At 41.8% G+C, this 14,017-nt stretch overlaps 1 protein-coding gene across 1 annotated transcript; it reads right to left on the minus strand.

Moving 5' to 3' along the window:
- Positions 1-2,338: 2,338 nt before the first annotated feature.
- On the minus strand, positions 2,339-5,073 carry LOC128360298 (stonustoxin subunit alpha-like). Its single transcript, XM_053320704.1, has 3 exons — positions 5,030-5,073; positions 4,323-4,369; positions 2,339-2,936 (listed from the first exon to the last, which is right to left on the minus strand). The coding sequence occupies exons 2-3, from the start codon at positions 4,366-4,368 to the stop codon at positions 2,404-2,406; spliced, it is 579 nt and encodes a 192-aa protein (XP_053176679.1). The 5' UTR covers position 4,369; positions 5,030-5,073; the 3' UTR covers positions 2,339-2,403.
- Between the last annotated feature and the right edge of the window lie 8,944 nt (positions 5,074-14,017).

Here is a 14,017-nt window from a genome sequence, read left to right on the forward strand (position 1 = left end):
TTACATATAAAACATAGCTTGTTACCACTTACATATAAAACATAGCTTGTTACCACTTACATATAAAACATAGCTTGTTACCACTTACATATAAAACATAGCTTGTTACCACTTACATATAAAACATAGCTTGTTACCACTTACATATAAAACATAGCTTGTTACCACTTACATATAAAACATAGCTTGTTACCACTTACATATAAAACATAGCTTGTTACCACTTACATATAAAACATAGCTTGTTACCACTTACATATAAAACATAGCTTGTTACCACTTACATATAAAACATAGCTTATGTTACCACTTACATATAAAACATAGCTTGTTAACACTTACATATAAAACATAGCTTGTTACCACTTACATATAAAACATAGCTTGTTACCACTTATATATAAAACATAGCTTGTTAACACTTACATATAAAACATAGCTTGTTAACACTAACATATAAAACATAGCTTGTTACCACTTACATATAAAACATAGCTTGTTAACACTTACATATAAAACATAGCTTGTTAACACTAACATATAAAACATAGCTTGTTACCACTTACATATAAAACATAGCTTGTTACCACTTACATATAAAACATAGCTTGTTACCACTTACATATAAAACATAGCTTGTTAACACTTACATCTGGTTCCTAAATGCATTTTCCATTTCCAACTCAAATTATTTTACTCTTTCAAAATGCATGAGCTGACAGATTTTTAACTTGTTTTTAAACACTTTTAAAATATATAAAATTTGTTTTTAACATTAGCTTTTAACCTTTTTACACAATATCATACATTTCAAAACTATTAGACTTTACAAAAATGTTCAAGAAGCTAAAAATAAAACTCTGCCCGACGTGACTTAGCAACAGGTGACGTCATGAGGCGAAGGCGCTAAAAATAAAACTCTGCCCGACGTGACTCAGCAACAGGTGACGTCATCAGGCGCGAAAATGCGGCTGCTGCTCTATGTACGTATATGTCCGCATATTCATAAAACAGCCTTATTAGCGGACATTAAAACATTCAGCGACATGTCAACATATTACACTTCAGTTACTTAGCTTCATTTACTATTCCACCAACCTGGAAACAGGAGAAATAAGTGAGACAAACTCCGTTTTTCATCTCGCTCAGCAGAAAGAGGAAAGCTGCAAAGCAGACCAAACTGACGTAAATCCTCCCGGAGCACAATAAGCGCCACACTGCCCCCTGCTGGCGACCCCACAATTACTCCTGACATCTATACAAAATATTTTAGTTCAAGGATGGTGGAGACAGGTTGATTACCCCTCAACAAATATTCAAAACATGAATTATAAAATGACAGAAACTACCACAAATGTGATAACACTTTAGTGGGCAACACACACTATTGATCTGTTTTGGGGTTTTTGGTCCAAGCTGCAGCTCCAGTTTTAGTCCAGTAGGACTAGAATGAAAAGCTCCTTCACGGCTGGTTTTGGCTTCAAGTTTTAATTTTGTGTCAAATATGCAGTTTTAACTATATATATTTTAAAGCTAATATAAAAACACTAAATACATCTTTGCATCAATAAACAAATCAATGAAATAACTGGTTTTATCTCCTTTAATCTAAACCAATAAGATGCTAATTGGCATTCCTGCTAGCTAAAACACATAATGATAAAAGTGCATCAAACTATGACAGACACAGTTTGAGCTTGACATTAAACATGACATAAAAGAAATGAGCACAAACCTTGTGCCCTTATCAGCCAGGTGCTAATTAAACATTATCTGCTTTCCTCCCGTCAGTTAGACACACTTTAAACTATACACACACACTGACATTAAAAACTTTCAAAATAAAAGCACCAAATTGAAGGTCTGTTATAATTGAGGAAATAATAACCTGGCCTTAAAGAATGCTCAGAAAAGGAATAAATAAACATAAAAATAAGACATTTTAGAAATATTCTTCCCAGACTAAAGGTGATTTACACACACTACTAATAAATGATGAATCAATACATGTAATGATAAACTTGCAATACAAAATGAATCCAACAGATTGTTACTGGATACTCCTCACTGCTCCTCATTACTCCTCTCTGCTCCTCATTACTCCTCTCTGCTCCTCATTCCTCCTCATTACTCCTCTCTGCTCATCACTACTCCTCACTGCTCCTCATTACTCCTCTCTGCTCCTCATTACTCCTCACTACTCCTCTCTGCTCCTCATTACTCCTCACTGCTCCTCATTACTCCTCTCTACTCCTCATTACTCCTCACTACTCCTGATATATCAGCATGAATGAAACATGATGCCTAAACATGAATTTAAATGAAGGACATGGAATTATGTGGAAACTAAGAAATTGCTCCTCACTACTCCTCTCTGCTCCTCACTGCTCCTCTCTGCTCCTCCTACAGAGACACTGAGGAACCAGACCAATAGAGCCCAAACCCAGCACACAGAGGTTGAGTGAATGTGGTGTTGAAGGTGTGGAGGTGGATCAGTGTGTCAGAGGAGACTCTGTAGAAGGACAGAGTGCCAGCAGGACAGTCCACATACACTGCTACTCTGTTAGAGACAGAGGAGGAGGAGGAGGAGGAGTGGATGTATGTTTCTCTCTTATTGTGACGGACAGAGTAACCATCATTAGAGCACTCCAGACTCCAGGACTGATCGTTCCATCCAAACACACAGTCATCACTGTCTCCTTTCCTGCTGATTCTTCTGTAACTCACTGATATATATACCTTTCGTCTCCACTCGACCTCCCAGTAACAGCGACCAGTCAGATCATTTCTACACAGCAGCTGAGGCCAGGAGTCAAATCTGTCTGGATGATCAGGATATGACTGATCCTCATTCACATGTGTCACCTTCCTGTTGTTATCAGACAGTTTGAGGTTTCTGTTCATTGTGTTTGGATCCAGTTCCAGTTCACAGGCATCTGATGGAGAGAACGAGACACAATACAGCTGCAGTTTATCATCTGTTGATTTATTAACTACTTTACTGAAACCATTCAAACTTAAACCATCTCCATGACAACTGAGACATCACCGAGGAAGACCATGAGATGTGACTGAAAGCTTTGGACATACAGAGTAAGTGGACCTTTAGATGAGAATGTTTTTCAAAGTGAAACTTGATTCCAGCTGCGTCTGATGTTTGTCTGAATGTAATTAATGAAGTATTTAAGATGGTTAAAGAACAGGATTTTTCTATCAACTTAACTCATGTAACTTAAACCAGTAACGTTCCACATCTAGAAAGGAGTTAGTCTGTCTGTGTGTTCTTGGCTTGTTCTTGACATTCCCATCAGTATGTTTCTTATTCAACTTTAGGTGATGTGAGTGAAATGGACATTTTGTCATGTCTGATTATAATGTTTTATTCCTGTCTCTGTGGGTCAGAGATACCATACTGGGACACACCAGGGAACACTTCTCCTTTATAAACTACCTAGTTAGTGCCACCTTGCTGCTGGGGGACAGGTTTGAACATTTCCTGAGGATGCACTGAGGAACACCTTGAAGGCCGACCCGATGCTCAATGGAAGCAAGCTGAAGAAAGAGTTTAGTCTCATCTAGAGCAGGACGAGTTCAGAGCCTGTTGTGGTGCTGTGGATCTATTCCAGTTGTTTATGGAGAGAACAATGTTGAAGAAGTCTTCTCAGAGACTGTCACTTTCCTAAAGATCCTCATCACCCATGACCACAGTGGAAGCTGAGAAGTGCTTCTCAACCATGAAAAGAATTCAAACTGTTCTCAGAAACAGCATGACCCAGGAGAGGCACTGGCCATGCTGTCAATGGAAAAGAGACTGGTGACTGACTTTAACCAGAGAGTCATTGACAAGTTCTGTTCAAGTAGTACTACCGGCTGTGTTTAGGCACCATTACAGTGTGTTGTGTTGTTTTTAGATTGGCTTTCCTTCCTCCTTTTGCTGCGGTATGAAGTGGTGCTACGGTTTGTTTGACACTAACCCTAGGACGCCACCCCCCATAGCAAACTGTACCCCCCCCCCCCCCCCCCCCAGTAGTCAGTATGAATGAATGAACTTTATCTGCAGGAGAGACATGAGGGACATTTTGGAGCAGGTAGCGCCATCATGTGGACATTTATAAAACATTTCTCTTTTAACTCCTGAACTGTGACCAACAGACGGAAATTTCTGTTTCATGGATTCATTGGTTCAAGATAAATGTCAGTTTAGGCCACGCCCATTTCTGACTAAACACATTTTCCATCATTTTCAACTTTTTTCACTTCTTTTACATATTTCATCCAGTTTTTCTCAAAGTTCTCATGAATCAAACTGAAAACACACTCACACTTCCTCAGACCAGGTTTCAGTGTCTGCGGTCCACCATGGTCCATCCTGGAGGAAGAGACAAAGACACAATCAGCTTCATACACCTTCACTCATATCCACCATTAAACATGAACCACAGTCCCTCAGTTAGTGTCTGTCCATCTGTCCGTACCTGAGAGTGTCCACCTGTCTGTCCACACCTGAGAGTGTCCATCTGTCTGTCCATACCTGAGAGTGCGCATCTGTCTGTCCATACCTGTGAGTGTCTGTCTGTCTGTCCATACCTGAGAGTGTCCACTTGTCTGTCCATACCTGAGTGTCCACCTTACTGTCCATACCTGAGAATGTCCATCTGTCTGTCCATACCTGAGAGTGTGCATCTGTCTGTCCATACCTCTGAGTGTCTGTCTGTCTGTCCATACCTGAGAGTGTCCACTTGTCTGTCCATACCTGAGAGTGTCCACTTGTCTGTCCATACCTGACAATGTCCACCTGTCTGTCCATACCTGAGTGTCCACCTTACTGTCCATACCTGACAATGTCCACCTGTCTGTCCATACCTGAGTGTCCACCTTACTGTCCATACCTGAGAATGTCCACCTGTCTGTCCATACCTGAGAGTGTCCATCTGTCTGTCCATACCTGAGTGTGTCCACCTGTCTGTCCATACCTGAGAGTGTCCATCTGTCTGTCCATACCTGAGAGTGTCCACCTGTCTGTCCATACCTGAGAGTGTCCAGTCTCCAGTGTGGATCCTCCAGTCCAGCAGACAGAAGTTTCTCTCCTGAGTCTCCTGGATGATTGTATCTCAGGTCCAGCTCTCTCAGATGGGAGGGGTTGGAACTCAGAGCTGAGGCCAGAGAAGCACAGCCTTCCTCTGTGATCAGACATCCTGACAGACTTAATAGAATAGAATAGACTTAATTGTCATTGTACAAGTAGCTTGAACGCACAAGCTCTGATGTCAGGTGTCAGTGCAAAAACCTTCTAAAATAAAGGGATCATCTATGTTGTGGTCATATATATTATTCACCAGTTACTATAATGTAACAGCCGTCTCTGTCAGTGACTGTTTTTCCTGTTTCCTGTTCTTTACTCTACTATATTATCATGCATCAGCTATTTCTGACTAGTATTGTATCCATAGCAACACTAGAGTGAAAGGTCTTCCTGTCCCTCCCAAAACTTCTGATGGCCTGTTACTGATGATGACTCCCATCTTCTAGAAAGGTTGCCATAGTAATATAACACAAACACACACACACACACACACACACACACACACACACACACACACACACACACACACCTATCTCCTGAGCAAAGATCATTCTCAGTGTTGATCCAGTATCATTTTGACTCTAGTTTATCAGTTAAACAAAGTGTTCTTCTAGCCAGAGTGTCAAAATGAAATGCATTAGAAGGAAATCTAAATGGGGATTGACATCAGTATAGGCATTTGGACAAACTGCTGATATGTTGTGCATCCACAGAACAACACAAAGTAGGGATTTACATTACCTGTGTAATAAGAAAGAGTCTAAATATATGACCAAAAGAGTGAACTTAGTTGCACCTCCAACTGGAGAACTTCCATCATGAACACTGGTCACAATAACAGATAGAATCAGAGGAGGTAGTAACATGTCACACTGGGTATCATTCAGTAACAGTGAGCCACTTCTACACCTTAAAGAACTGAACAACTATTAAGGCTCTAAATAAGATACCTGAAAAACATGAACAGTGCAGACCTCATGCTGTATAAGGCAGGACATCAAACTTTACACTTATTTATGTTCTGAGAGGAGCCGTTCTACAGTCAAGTACTAAGACACCAGCTGTGTGTAACTCTGTAGGTGACAGCAGAGGTGGAAAGTAACTCATTACATTTACTCACTTTACTGTAATCGAGTCGTTTTTTGTGTACTTGTACTTTTTAAAGTAGTTTTAAAAATCTGTAACTTTACTTTTACTTAAGTATGTTTAGTTTGAAGTATTGTAAAGAAATGTCCAAAATAATAAAAAGCAAACAGGATTGTCTCACTCTACAGCTGTCTCACTCAGCAGCTGTCTCTCTCTGCACCTGTCTCTCTATATAGCTGTCTCACTCTGAAGCTCTCACTCTGCAGCTGTCTCTCTCTGCAGCTGTCTCTCTCTGCAGCTGTCTCTCTCTACAGCTGTCTTACTCTGCAGCTGTCTCTCTCTGCAGCTGTCTCTCTCTACAGCTGTCTCTCTCTACAGCTGTCTCACTCTGAAGCTCTCACTCTGCAGCTGTCGCTCTCTGCAGCTGTCTCTCTCTACAGCTGTCTCTCTCTACAGCTGTCTCACTCTGAAGCTCTCACTCTGCAGCTGTCGCTCTCTGCAGCTGTCTCACTCTACAGCTGTCTCACTCTGCAGCTGTCTCTCTCTGCAGCTGTCTTACTCTGCAGCTGTCTCTCTCTGCAGCTGTCTCTCTCTGCAGCTGTCTCACTCTGCAACTGTATCTCTCTGCAGCTGTCTCACTCTGCAGCTGTCTCACTCTGCAGCCTTCCTGTTACAGAGACTTGAACATTCAGTTGGAATCAAAGGAACTGCATTAAACTGGTTTAAGTCCTATCTATCAGATCGACTTCAGTTTGTACGTTAATGATAAATCCTCCATGCAAACATAAGTTAGACACGGTGTTCCTCAGGGTTCAGTGCTTGGACCAAAACTATTCACCTTATATATGCTTCATTTACCGTCATACTATGAGAAATAATGCAGACGATACTCAATTATATCTTTGAATAAAGGCAGATGAATGCAACCAGTTAACTCAACAACAAACATGCCTTAAGGACATAAAGGCCTGGATGACCTGCAACTTCCTGCTACTAAACTCAGAAAACACTGAAGTTATTGTGCTTGGCCTCAAACACGTAAGACATCCTGAACTCCTGTTCTCTATTCACTGATGAATTAATTAAAAATCCACAACAACCTGCATGTAGAGAACCTGGCAGTAATTCTGTGTTGTATATTTTCTGTTATTAATTCAATTATATTAGACTTTCATGACTTAATGCACATTGAGTCTTTATTGAAGATTAAATGACAGAAATATAAATCCTGACTCACATGTTGGTGTGGAAGGAGTTTTACTTACTGTATACTTGATGTTACATCACTTCAGCTCAGACAGTACACTAAATCTTTTTGGTATCATAAACTCTTCATGTAAACTAGAAACTGAGGAGAAGCCAAAAATATGACTTTATATACACAGTAATAAAACTGACCTGAGAGTTTCCAGTCCACAGTGTGGACTCTCCAGTCCAGCAGAAAGCTGCTTCACTCCTGAATCCTGCAGGTCGTTGTTACTCAGGTCCAGATCTCTCAGACGAGAGGACTGGGAGCTGAGAACTGAGGACAGAGCTGCACAGCTTCTCTCTGAGAGGTTGCACAAACTCACTCTGGAGAGACAACAATGAACAAGAAGACAAATAATATTTTAACTTAAATAAGTCTAATCTTTGATGATATATAATCTCTGCCAAGCACCAGCTTCAATCTTTGGTGTTCTGTTCTAAACCAGCTGAAGATGTGACAGTTAATAAAAAAGTAATCACAATAAATAGGAATACAGTAATATAAATCACTTATCAAACCTGAGAGTTTCCAGTCCACAGTGTGGACTCTCCAGTCCAGCAGAAAGCTGCTTCACTCCTGAATCCTGCAGGTTGTTGTTACTCAGGTCCAGATCTCTCAGACTAGAGGACTGGGAGCTGAGAACTGAGGACAGAGCTGCACAGCTTCTCTCTGAGAGGTGACAGTCACTCAACCTGGAGAGACAATAATAAACAAGTTTTCTTTTGGTGATGCTGGATATAAATTAATAAATCTTAATGCTGATCCAACTGATATCAGTGATGTCATGTGATTTACATCAGATGATATCAAATCAAAAGGTCAGTTTGTATAAAGTATAAGAATCTGAATCATTAATTCTTCTGTGTGAAAAATAAGAACAAAAGAATTTCAAACATTACTTTTCTTCATTGAGCAAAGATGAAACTACATTAATCTGGATAGTTCTGTGTGCACCTACAGAGCTTTGTTGGAGGCTTTGACCACTGGCAGCAGCCTCAGAAGAGCCTCCTCTGAAGCAGAATATTTCTTCAGTTCAAACACGTCCAGATGTTTTTCTGATGACAGTAAGATGAAGCCCAGAGCTGACCACTGAGCAGGAGACAGTTTATCTGTGGAGAGACTTCCTGATCTCAGGTACTGTTGGATCTTCTCCACTAGAGAACGATCATTCATTTCATTCAGACAGTGGAACAGATTGATGTTTCTCTCTGCAGACACATTCTCACTGATCTTCTTCTTGATGAACTCCACTGTTTCCTGATTGGTCGTTGAGCTACTTCCTGTCTGCGTCAGCAGACCTCGAAGGAGAGCCTGATTGGTCTGCAGTGAAAGACCCAGGAGGAAGCGGAGGAACAAGTCCAGGTGTCCATTTGGACTCTTTAAGGCCTCGTCCACAGCAATCTGGTAGAAACGTGTTGATTTGGCTCCGAACGCTTCAGACCACCAGGATGTTGTTTGTTGTTCTTCCAGCAGATTGACTCCAGACTTGATGAATGTCAGATGGACATGAAGAGCAGCCAGAAACTCCTGAAGGCTCAGATGGACGAAGCAGAACACCTTGTCCAGGTACAGCCCTCTCTCCTCTTTAAAGACCTGTGTGAACACTCCTGAGTACACTGAGGCTGCTCTGATATCGATGCCACACTCTGTCAGATCTGATTCATAGAAGATCAGGTTGCCTTTCTGCAGCTGCTCAAAAGCCAGTTTTCCCAGAGACTCAATCATCTTCCTGCTCTCTGGACTCCAGTGTGGATCTGTCTCAGCTCCTCCATCATACTTGACCTTCTTCAGTTTGGACTGAAGCACCAGGAAGTGGATGTACATCTCAGTCAGGGTCTTGGGCAGCTTTCTTCTCACTCTGCTTTTCAACACATGCTCGAGAACTGTAGCAGTGATCCAGCAGAAGACTGGGATGTGGCACATGATGTGGAGGCTTCGTGATGTCTTGATGTGGGAGATGATGGTGCTGGCCTGCTCCTCATCTCTGAATCTCTTCCTGAAGTACTCCTCCTTCTGTGGGTCAGTGAACCCTCTGACCTCTGTCACCATGCCGACACACTCAGGAGGGATCTGACTGGCTGCTGCAGGTCGTGTGGTTATCCAGAGGCGAGCAGAGGGAAGCAGTTTCCCCCTGATGAGGTTTGTCAGCAGCACATCCACTGAGGTGGACTCTGTAACATCAGTCAGGATCTCAGTGTTGTGGAAGTCCAGAGGAAGTCGACACTCATCCAGACCGTCAAAGATGAACACAACCTGGAACTCTTCAAACCTGCAGATTCCTGCTTCTTTGGTTTCAGTAAAGAAGTGATGAACAAGTTCCACCAAGCTGTACTTTTTCTCTTTCAGCACATTCAGCTCTCTGAAAGTGAATGGAAATGTGAAGTGTATGTCCTGGTTGGCTTTGTCTTCAGCCCAGTCCAGAGTGAACTTCTGTGTTAAGACTGTTTTCCCAATGCCAGCCACTCCCTTTGTCATCACTGTTCTGATTGGTTCATCTCTTCCAGGTGAGGCTTTAAAGAAGTCTTCTTGTCTGATTTCTGTTTCTGGTCTGTCTGGTTTCCTGGATGCTGTTTCAATCTGTCTGACCTCATGTTCATCATTGACCTCTGCAGTCCCTCCCTCTGTGATGTAGAGCGGTGTGTAGATCTGATTCAGGAGGGTTGGGTTTCCTGCTTTAGCGATCCCCTCAAACAGACACTGGAACTTCTCCTTGAGGTTAGACTTGAGTTTACGTTGACACTTTGCAGCACGACTTCCTGAATGAACAACAAATGAAATCAGTGAGTGGATCCTACAGAAAGTCTAGAAATCTGAACATGTAAGTGTGCCTGTGAAGTTTTTCCTCCTCCATCAGTTTTATTCAGCTCATCAGTGGAGGACAAACAGCCTCTGATCTGATGCAGATGTGTGCAGCATATTTACAGCAGAGTTTGAAATATAAACCTCTCCCATGTTGCCTCCATTTCCTCTCCATCATGTTAAATCTGTTAAAATCCTCTTACTGTTCTGCAAACGCTCAGCCAGCTCCTCCTGCTTCATTCTCCTCAGGAAGTGCACTGTGATCTTCAGAAATGCCTCTCTGCTGCTCCTCCTCTGCTCTTCCTCCTCACCGTCCAACTCCTCCTCATCCTCACTCTGACTCCCTAAGCATTCTGGGTAACCTTGGCTCAGACCCCTCTGGACTCTTTTCAGCTCCTCCTTCACAAAAGTGAGGATGTTCTCCTCCAGCCGCTGGAACAGAAAGATAAAGTGAACATTTCATTTAAACTGGTAGAACACAACATGTGATTCATGTGTCAGTCTGAAGGCCTGCTGGTCTAAACAGAGCAGCATGGACACTGTTAGGACCTGAATGCTACTTTACTATTTCATCTGTGGTTGATGGAGTTAATAGTAAAAGGTGTGTTTGTACATGTACACACCATAAATATGGAGTCCAGCTGTGTTTGATGCTGCTGTGCAGACTGATCACTGGGAACCTCTGAGCTCTGCTGCTGAACTCTGTGGACAAAACATCACGTTTAAGGACATTTAATGACTCAAATCTGCACTCAGCTTATTAAAGATGTTCTGTCATGATGACTAAATGAACTCCTGTAAATGCTGCTCTGATTACTGGATGTTAAATTCTTACCTTCCATCAGCAGGTTGTCCATCGTTAAAGTGAACAGGACAACCCATAGAGAAGTCACTCTTCATGGACACACAGCTGGGTTCAGGAGAGTCTGCTCTCTGCTGCTGCATCCTGATACAAACAAACAACAAATCAAAGAGTTTAAAAAGATGAATTTTGAGCAGACTGTCAGCAGCTGAAGTTTTAGAAGCAGAATGAAAATCAGTAAGAAGACAGTGGATGAGAAACGTTCTCCTGTTCATCAAAATGTCATCTGATGAAAGATTCTGTCTCATCTTAGTTGATTAGTTGACTAATCAGTGGTTGAGCTCTTTGTTAACTCACAAAGTTAGTAGTTCATTCTGAGTTATTGTGACTTATTATTCAGTAGTTGAGTGTCAGATGTGACAGTGAGTGTGAATAATGATGGTGGAGTGATGTGAGTGGAGAACAGTGATGGACAGTTAGAGATCCTCATCTCACCTCTGAGCTTTGGTCTGGCTGTCATGTTCCCCACACAGAGAGCTTTTAGAGGGAGGGACTCCCTCCTCTCTGTCCTCACACTGATCCATAGCAGAGAAACACCTTCACACAAACACAACAACATGCTCATTCATTACAACCAGCTGCACATCACACAGGTCTGCACTGCTGTCTAACATCCTGTCATTATTCATTCCACCACCAGATGGAGCCAAGGTGCTGTCATAGTGGAACAATGGGCAGTACAGTAGTAATATTAATATCAATGTACATTATTATTAGTAATAGTGTGACAGAGTTCACACATGAACAGCTAACTGCTCAGTAACACTTTAAAAACATGCAGCTGAAATACACAGGCAGGAATGGAGGCTCCTAATAAAGCTTTGAACCCAAAACTAGAGAAAAGAAAACAGCAGTACACTCTCAGAAGATCACACATCATCAGCAAGTATCCACTGAAATACAGGCAACCAGTGTTATACTAGAAACACACAAAAAGGACATCTCTGAATTTATATGGAGCTCATAACTCCTGGATGATTTAGATAGAGCTCAAGAACTGCACCAAGCAGCTTTAAATAATGACAAGAAAAGAAAAACAAAGTGAAAGTAAAGAAAAAGGATTAGAAACAAAGGCCCGTACTCTAACCAAACTGGGACTAACTATATTCCACTTGGAGATGGTCCTATAACAATAAATATAACATGAGGCTATAATCAGTAAGTTTAGTGTCCTGATACCGATATGGATACAGGAGTCCAGAACCCCCCGAAATATGAACATTTTAACATCACTAGAGATGTCCCACAGAACCTGAACGCAGCACGAGTATTAGCGCTCAGTGAAAGTTTACATAGTGCTTCATACTGAGTTTGTTCCTGTGTGTTTAACTACATCCGGTCTCTGAAAGTTATATTAGGATGGAAATATGTATATTTAGGTATCGATCCGCCATCACTAATAACTAGCAGCCAAACCAGCGGCCTGCTTAATGTCGTGATGACGTCATTATATCTGCGATCAGTTGTCTGGAAACCTTCATTACAGTGATACGGAGAGATTTCTCTGCTTTCTACAGGGTTCAATACATTTCTCACTTTACATCATATTCATCATATTTGTATTAATACACTGCCTACCTCTTCCTCGCGCTGCTTCTCTTCCGTGTTTACAGACAGGAAGAGAGAGAGATGAGACGCTCCTCTGCTTCTGAAGACGGAAACTAAAGTTAAACAAGATCAATACAACAAGTAACAGCCAAACATATTTATACTAATAAATCACACAACTATACATACTATCATTTTAAAAATACACCTAACATTTATTATTATTATTATTATTGAAATCAAACATAAGTACCAAAGACCAATCATCAGTGTCTGTCTCAGCTCTTCCTCTTTTGTCTTCCTCTTCCTGGGTTTGTGTAAATCAATATGAAATGATGGTCTGCTTGCCTCTGATTTACTGTAACACCATAACACACTATTATATGTGAAATAAGTCCAGAGTGAAGTTTGTTACTTAACATACAAGTAAAGACACATTAGCTTTTATTTAACTTTATCCTATATTCTGTATATTTGTGCTCATTTACTTTTTATTCACTATTAATGCTCAAGGAGATACTGAGACTTACTTTACTTTGATTTTCTTTTAACAAAGAATGAGATCAAGCAATAATTGAGCTAAATCAAATAAAAAGTGACAGATTGAATAATGTACATTGTTAGCATTGTAAGGTTATAGTTTGATCTTGTGTTTTAAATGTAGTTTAGTCAGCTGCAGCACTGTGAGAAGACTTCTTTGGCTGTGTCTCAATTGCGAGGCTGCATCCTTCGAAGTATGCGGCCTTGGCGGCCTTCGAAGGATGCATCAACCGTTGTTAAATGAGACGGTCTAGCCTTCGAGGCATTTCCTGGTTGCGTCACCAGCTGTTCCCGCCCATAAGACGAGAAAGACGTCTCGCGCAAAGGATCTTGGGATCTGGGAACATCTGGGAGGCCGCGAAGGATAGTAGCGGTGCATCCTCGAAAAAGAGGGAAAAGAAGGCCGCATTTCGAGGCTGCATTTGAAGGAGTCTTCGAATTGGGACAGCCTTCGCACGGCGTTGTGACGTAATCGGCCTCTAAATGCGTACTTCGATGATGCAGCCTCGCACTTGAGACACAGCCTTTGTGTGTTTCCTCATGTTTAGTTACTGCAGGGCTCCAGCAGAGGGAGAGGTGGTGTAGTTACTGCAGGGCTCCAGCAGAGCGGTGGTGTAGTTACTGCAGGGCTCCAGCAGAGGGAGCGGTGGTGGTGTAGTTACTGCAGGGCTCCAGCAGGGGGAGAGGTGGTGTAGTTACTGCAGGGCTCCAGCAGAGGGAGAGGTGGTGTAGTTACTGCAGGGCTCCAGCAGAGGGAGAGGTGGTGTAGTTACTGCAGGGCTCCAGCAGAGGGAGAGGTGGTGTAGTTACTGTGTTCTTCTTCGTTGGTGTGTAAATAAACAAAACAAAC

The sequence above is a fragment of the Scomber japonicus genome, chromosome 6 (assembly GCF_027409825.1).
Source record: "Scomber japonicus isolate fScoJap1 chromosome 6, fScoJap1.pri, whole genome shotgun sequence".
Lineage (NCBI taxonomy): Eukaryota > Metazoa > Chordata > Actinopteri > Scombriformes > Scombridae > Scomber > Scomber japonicus.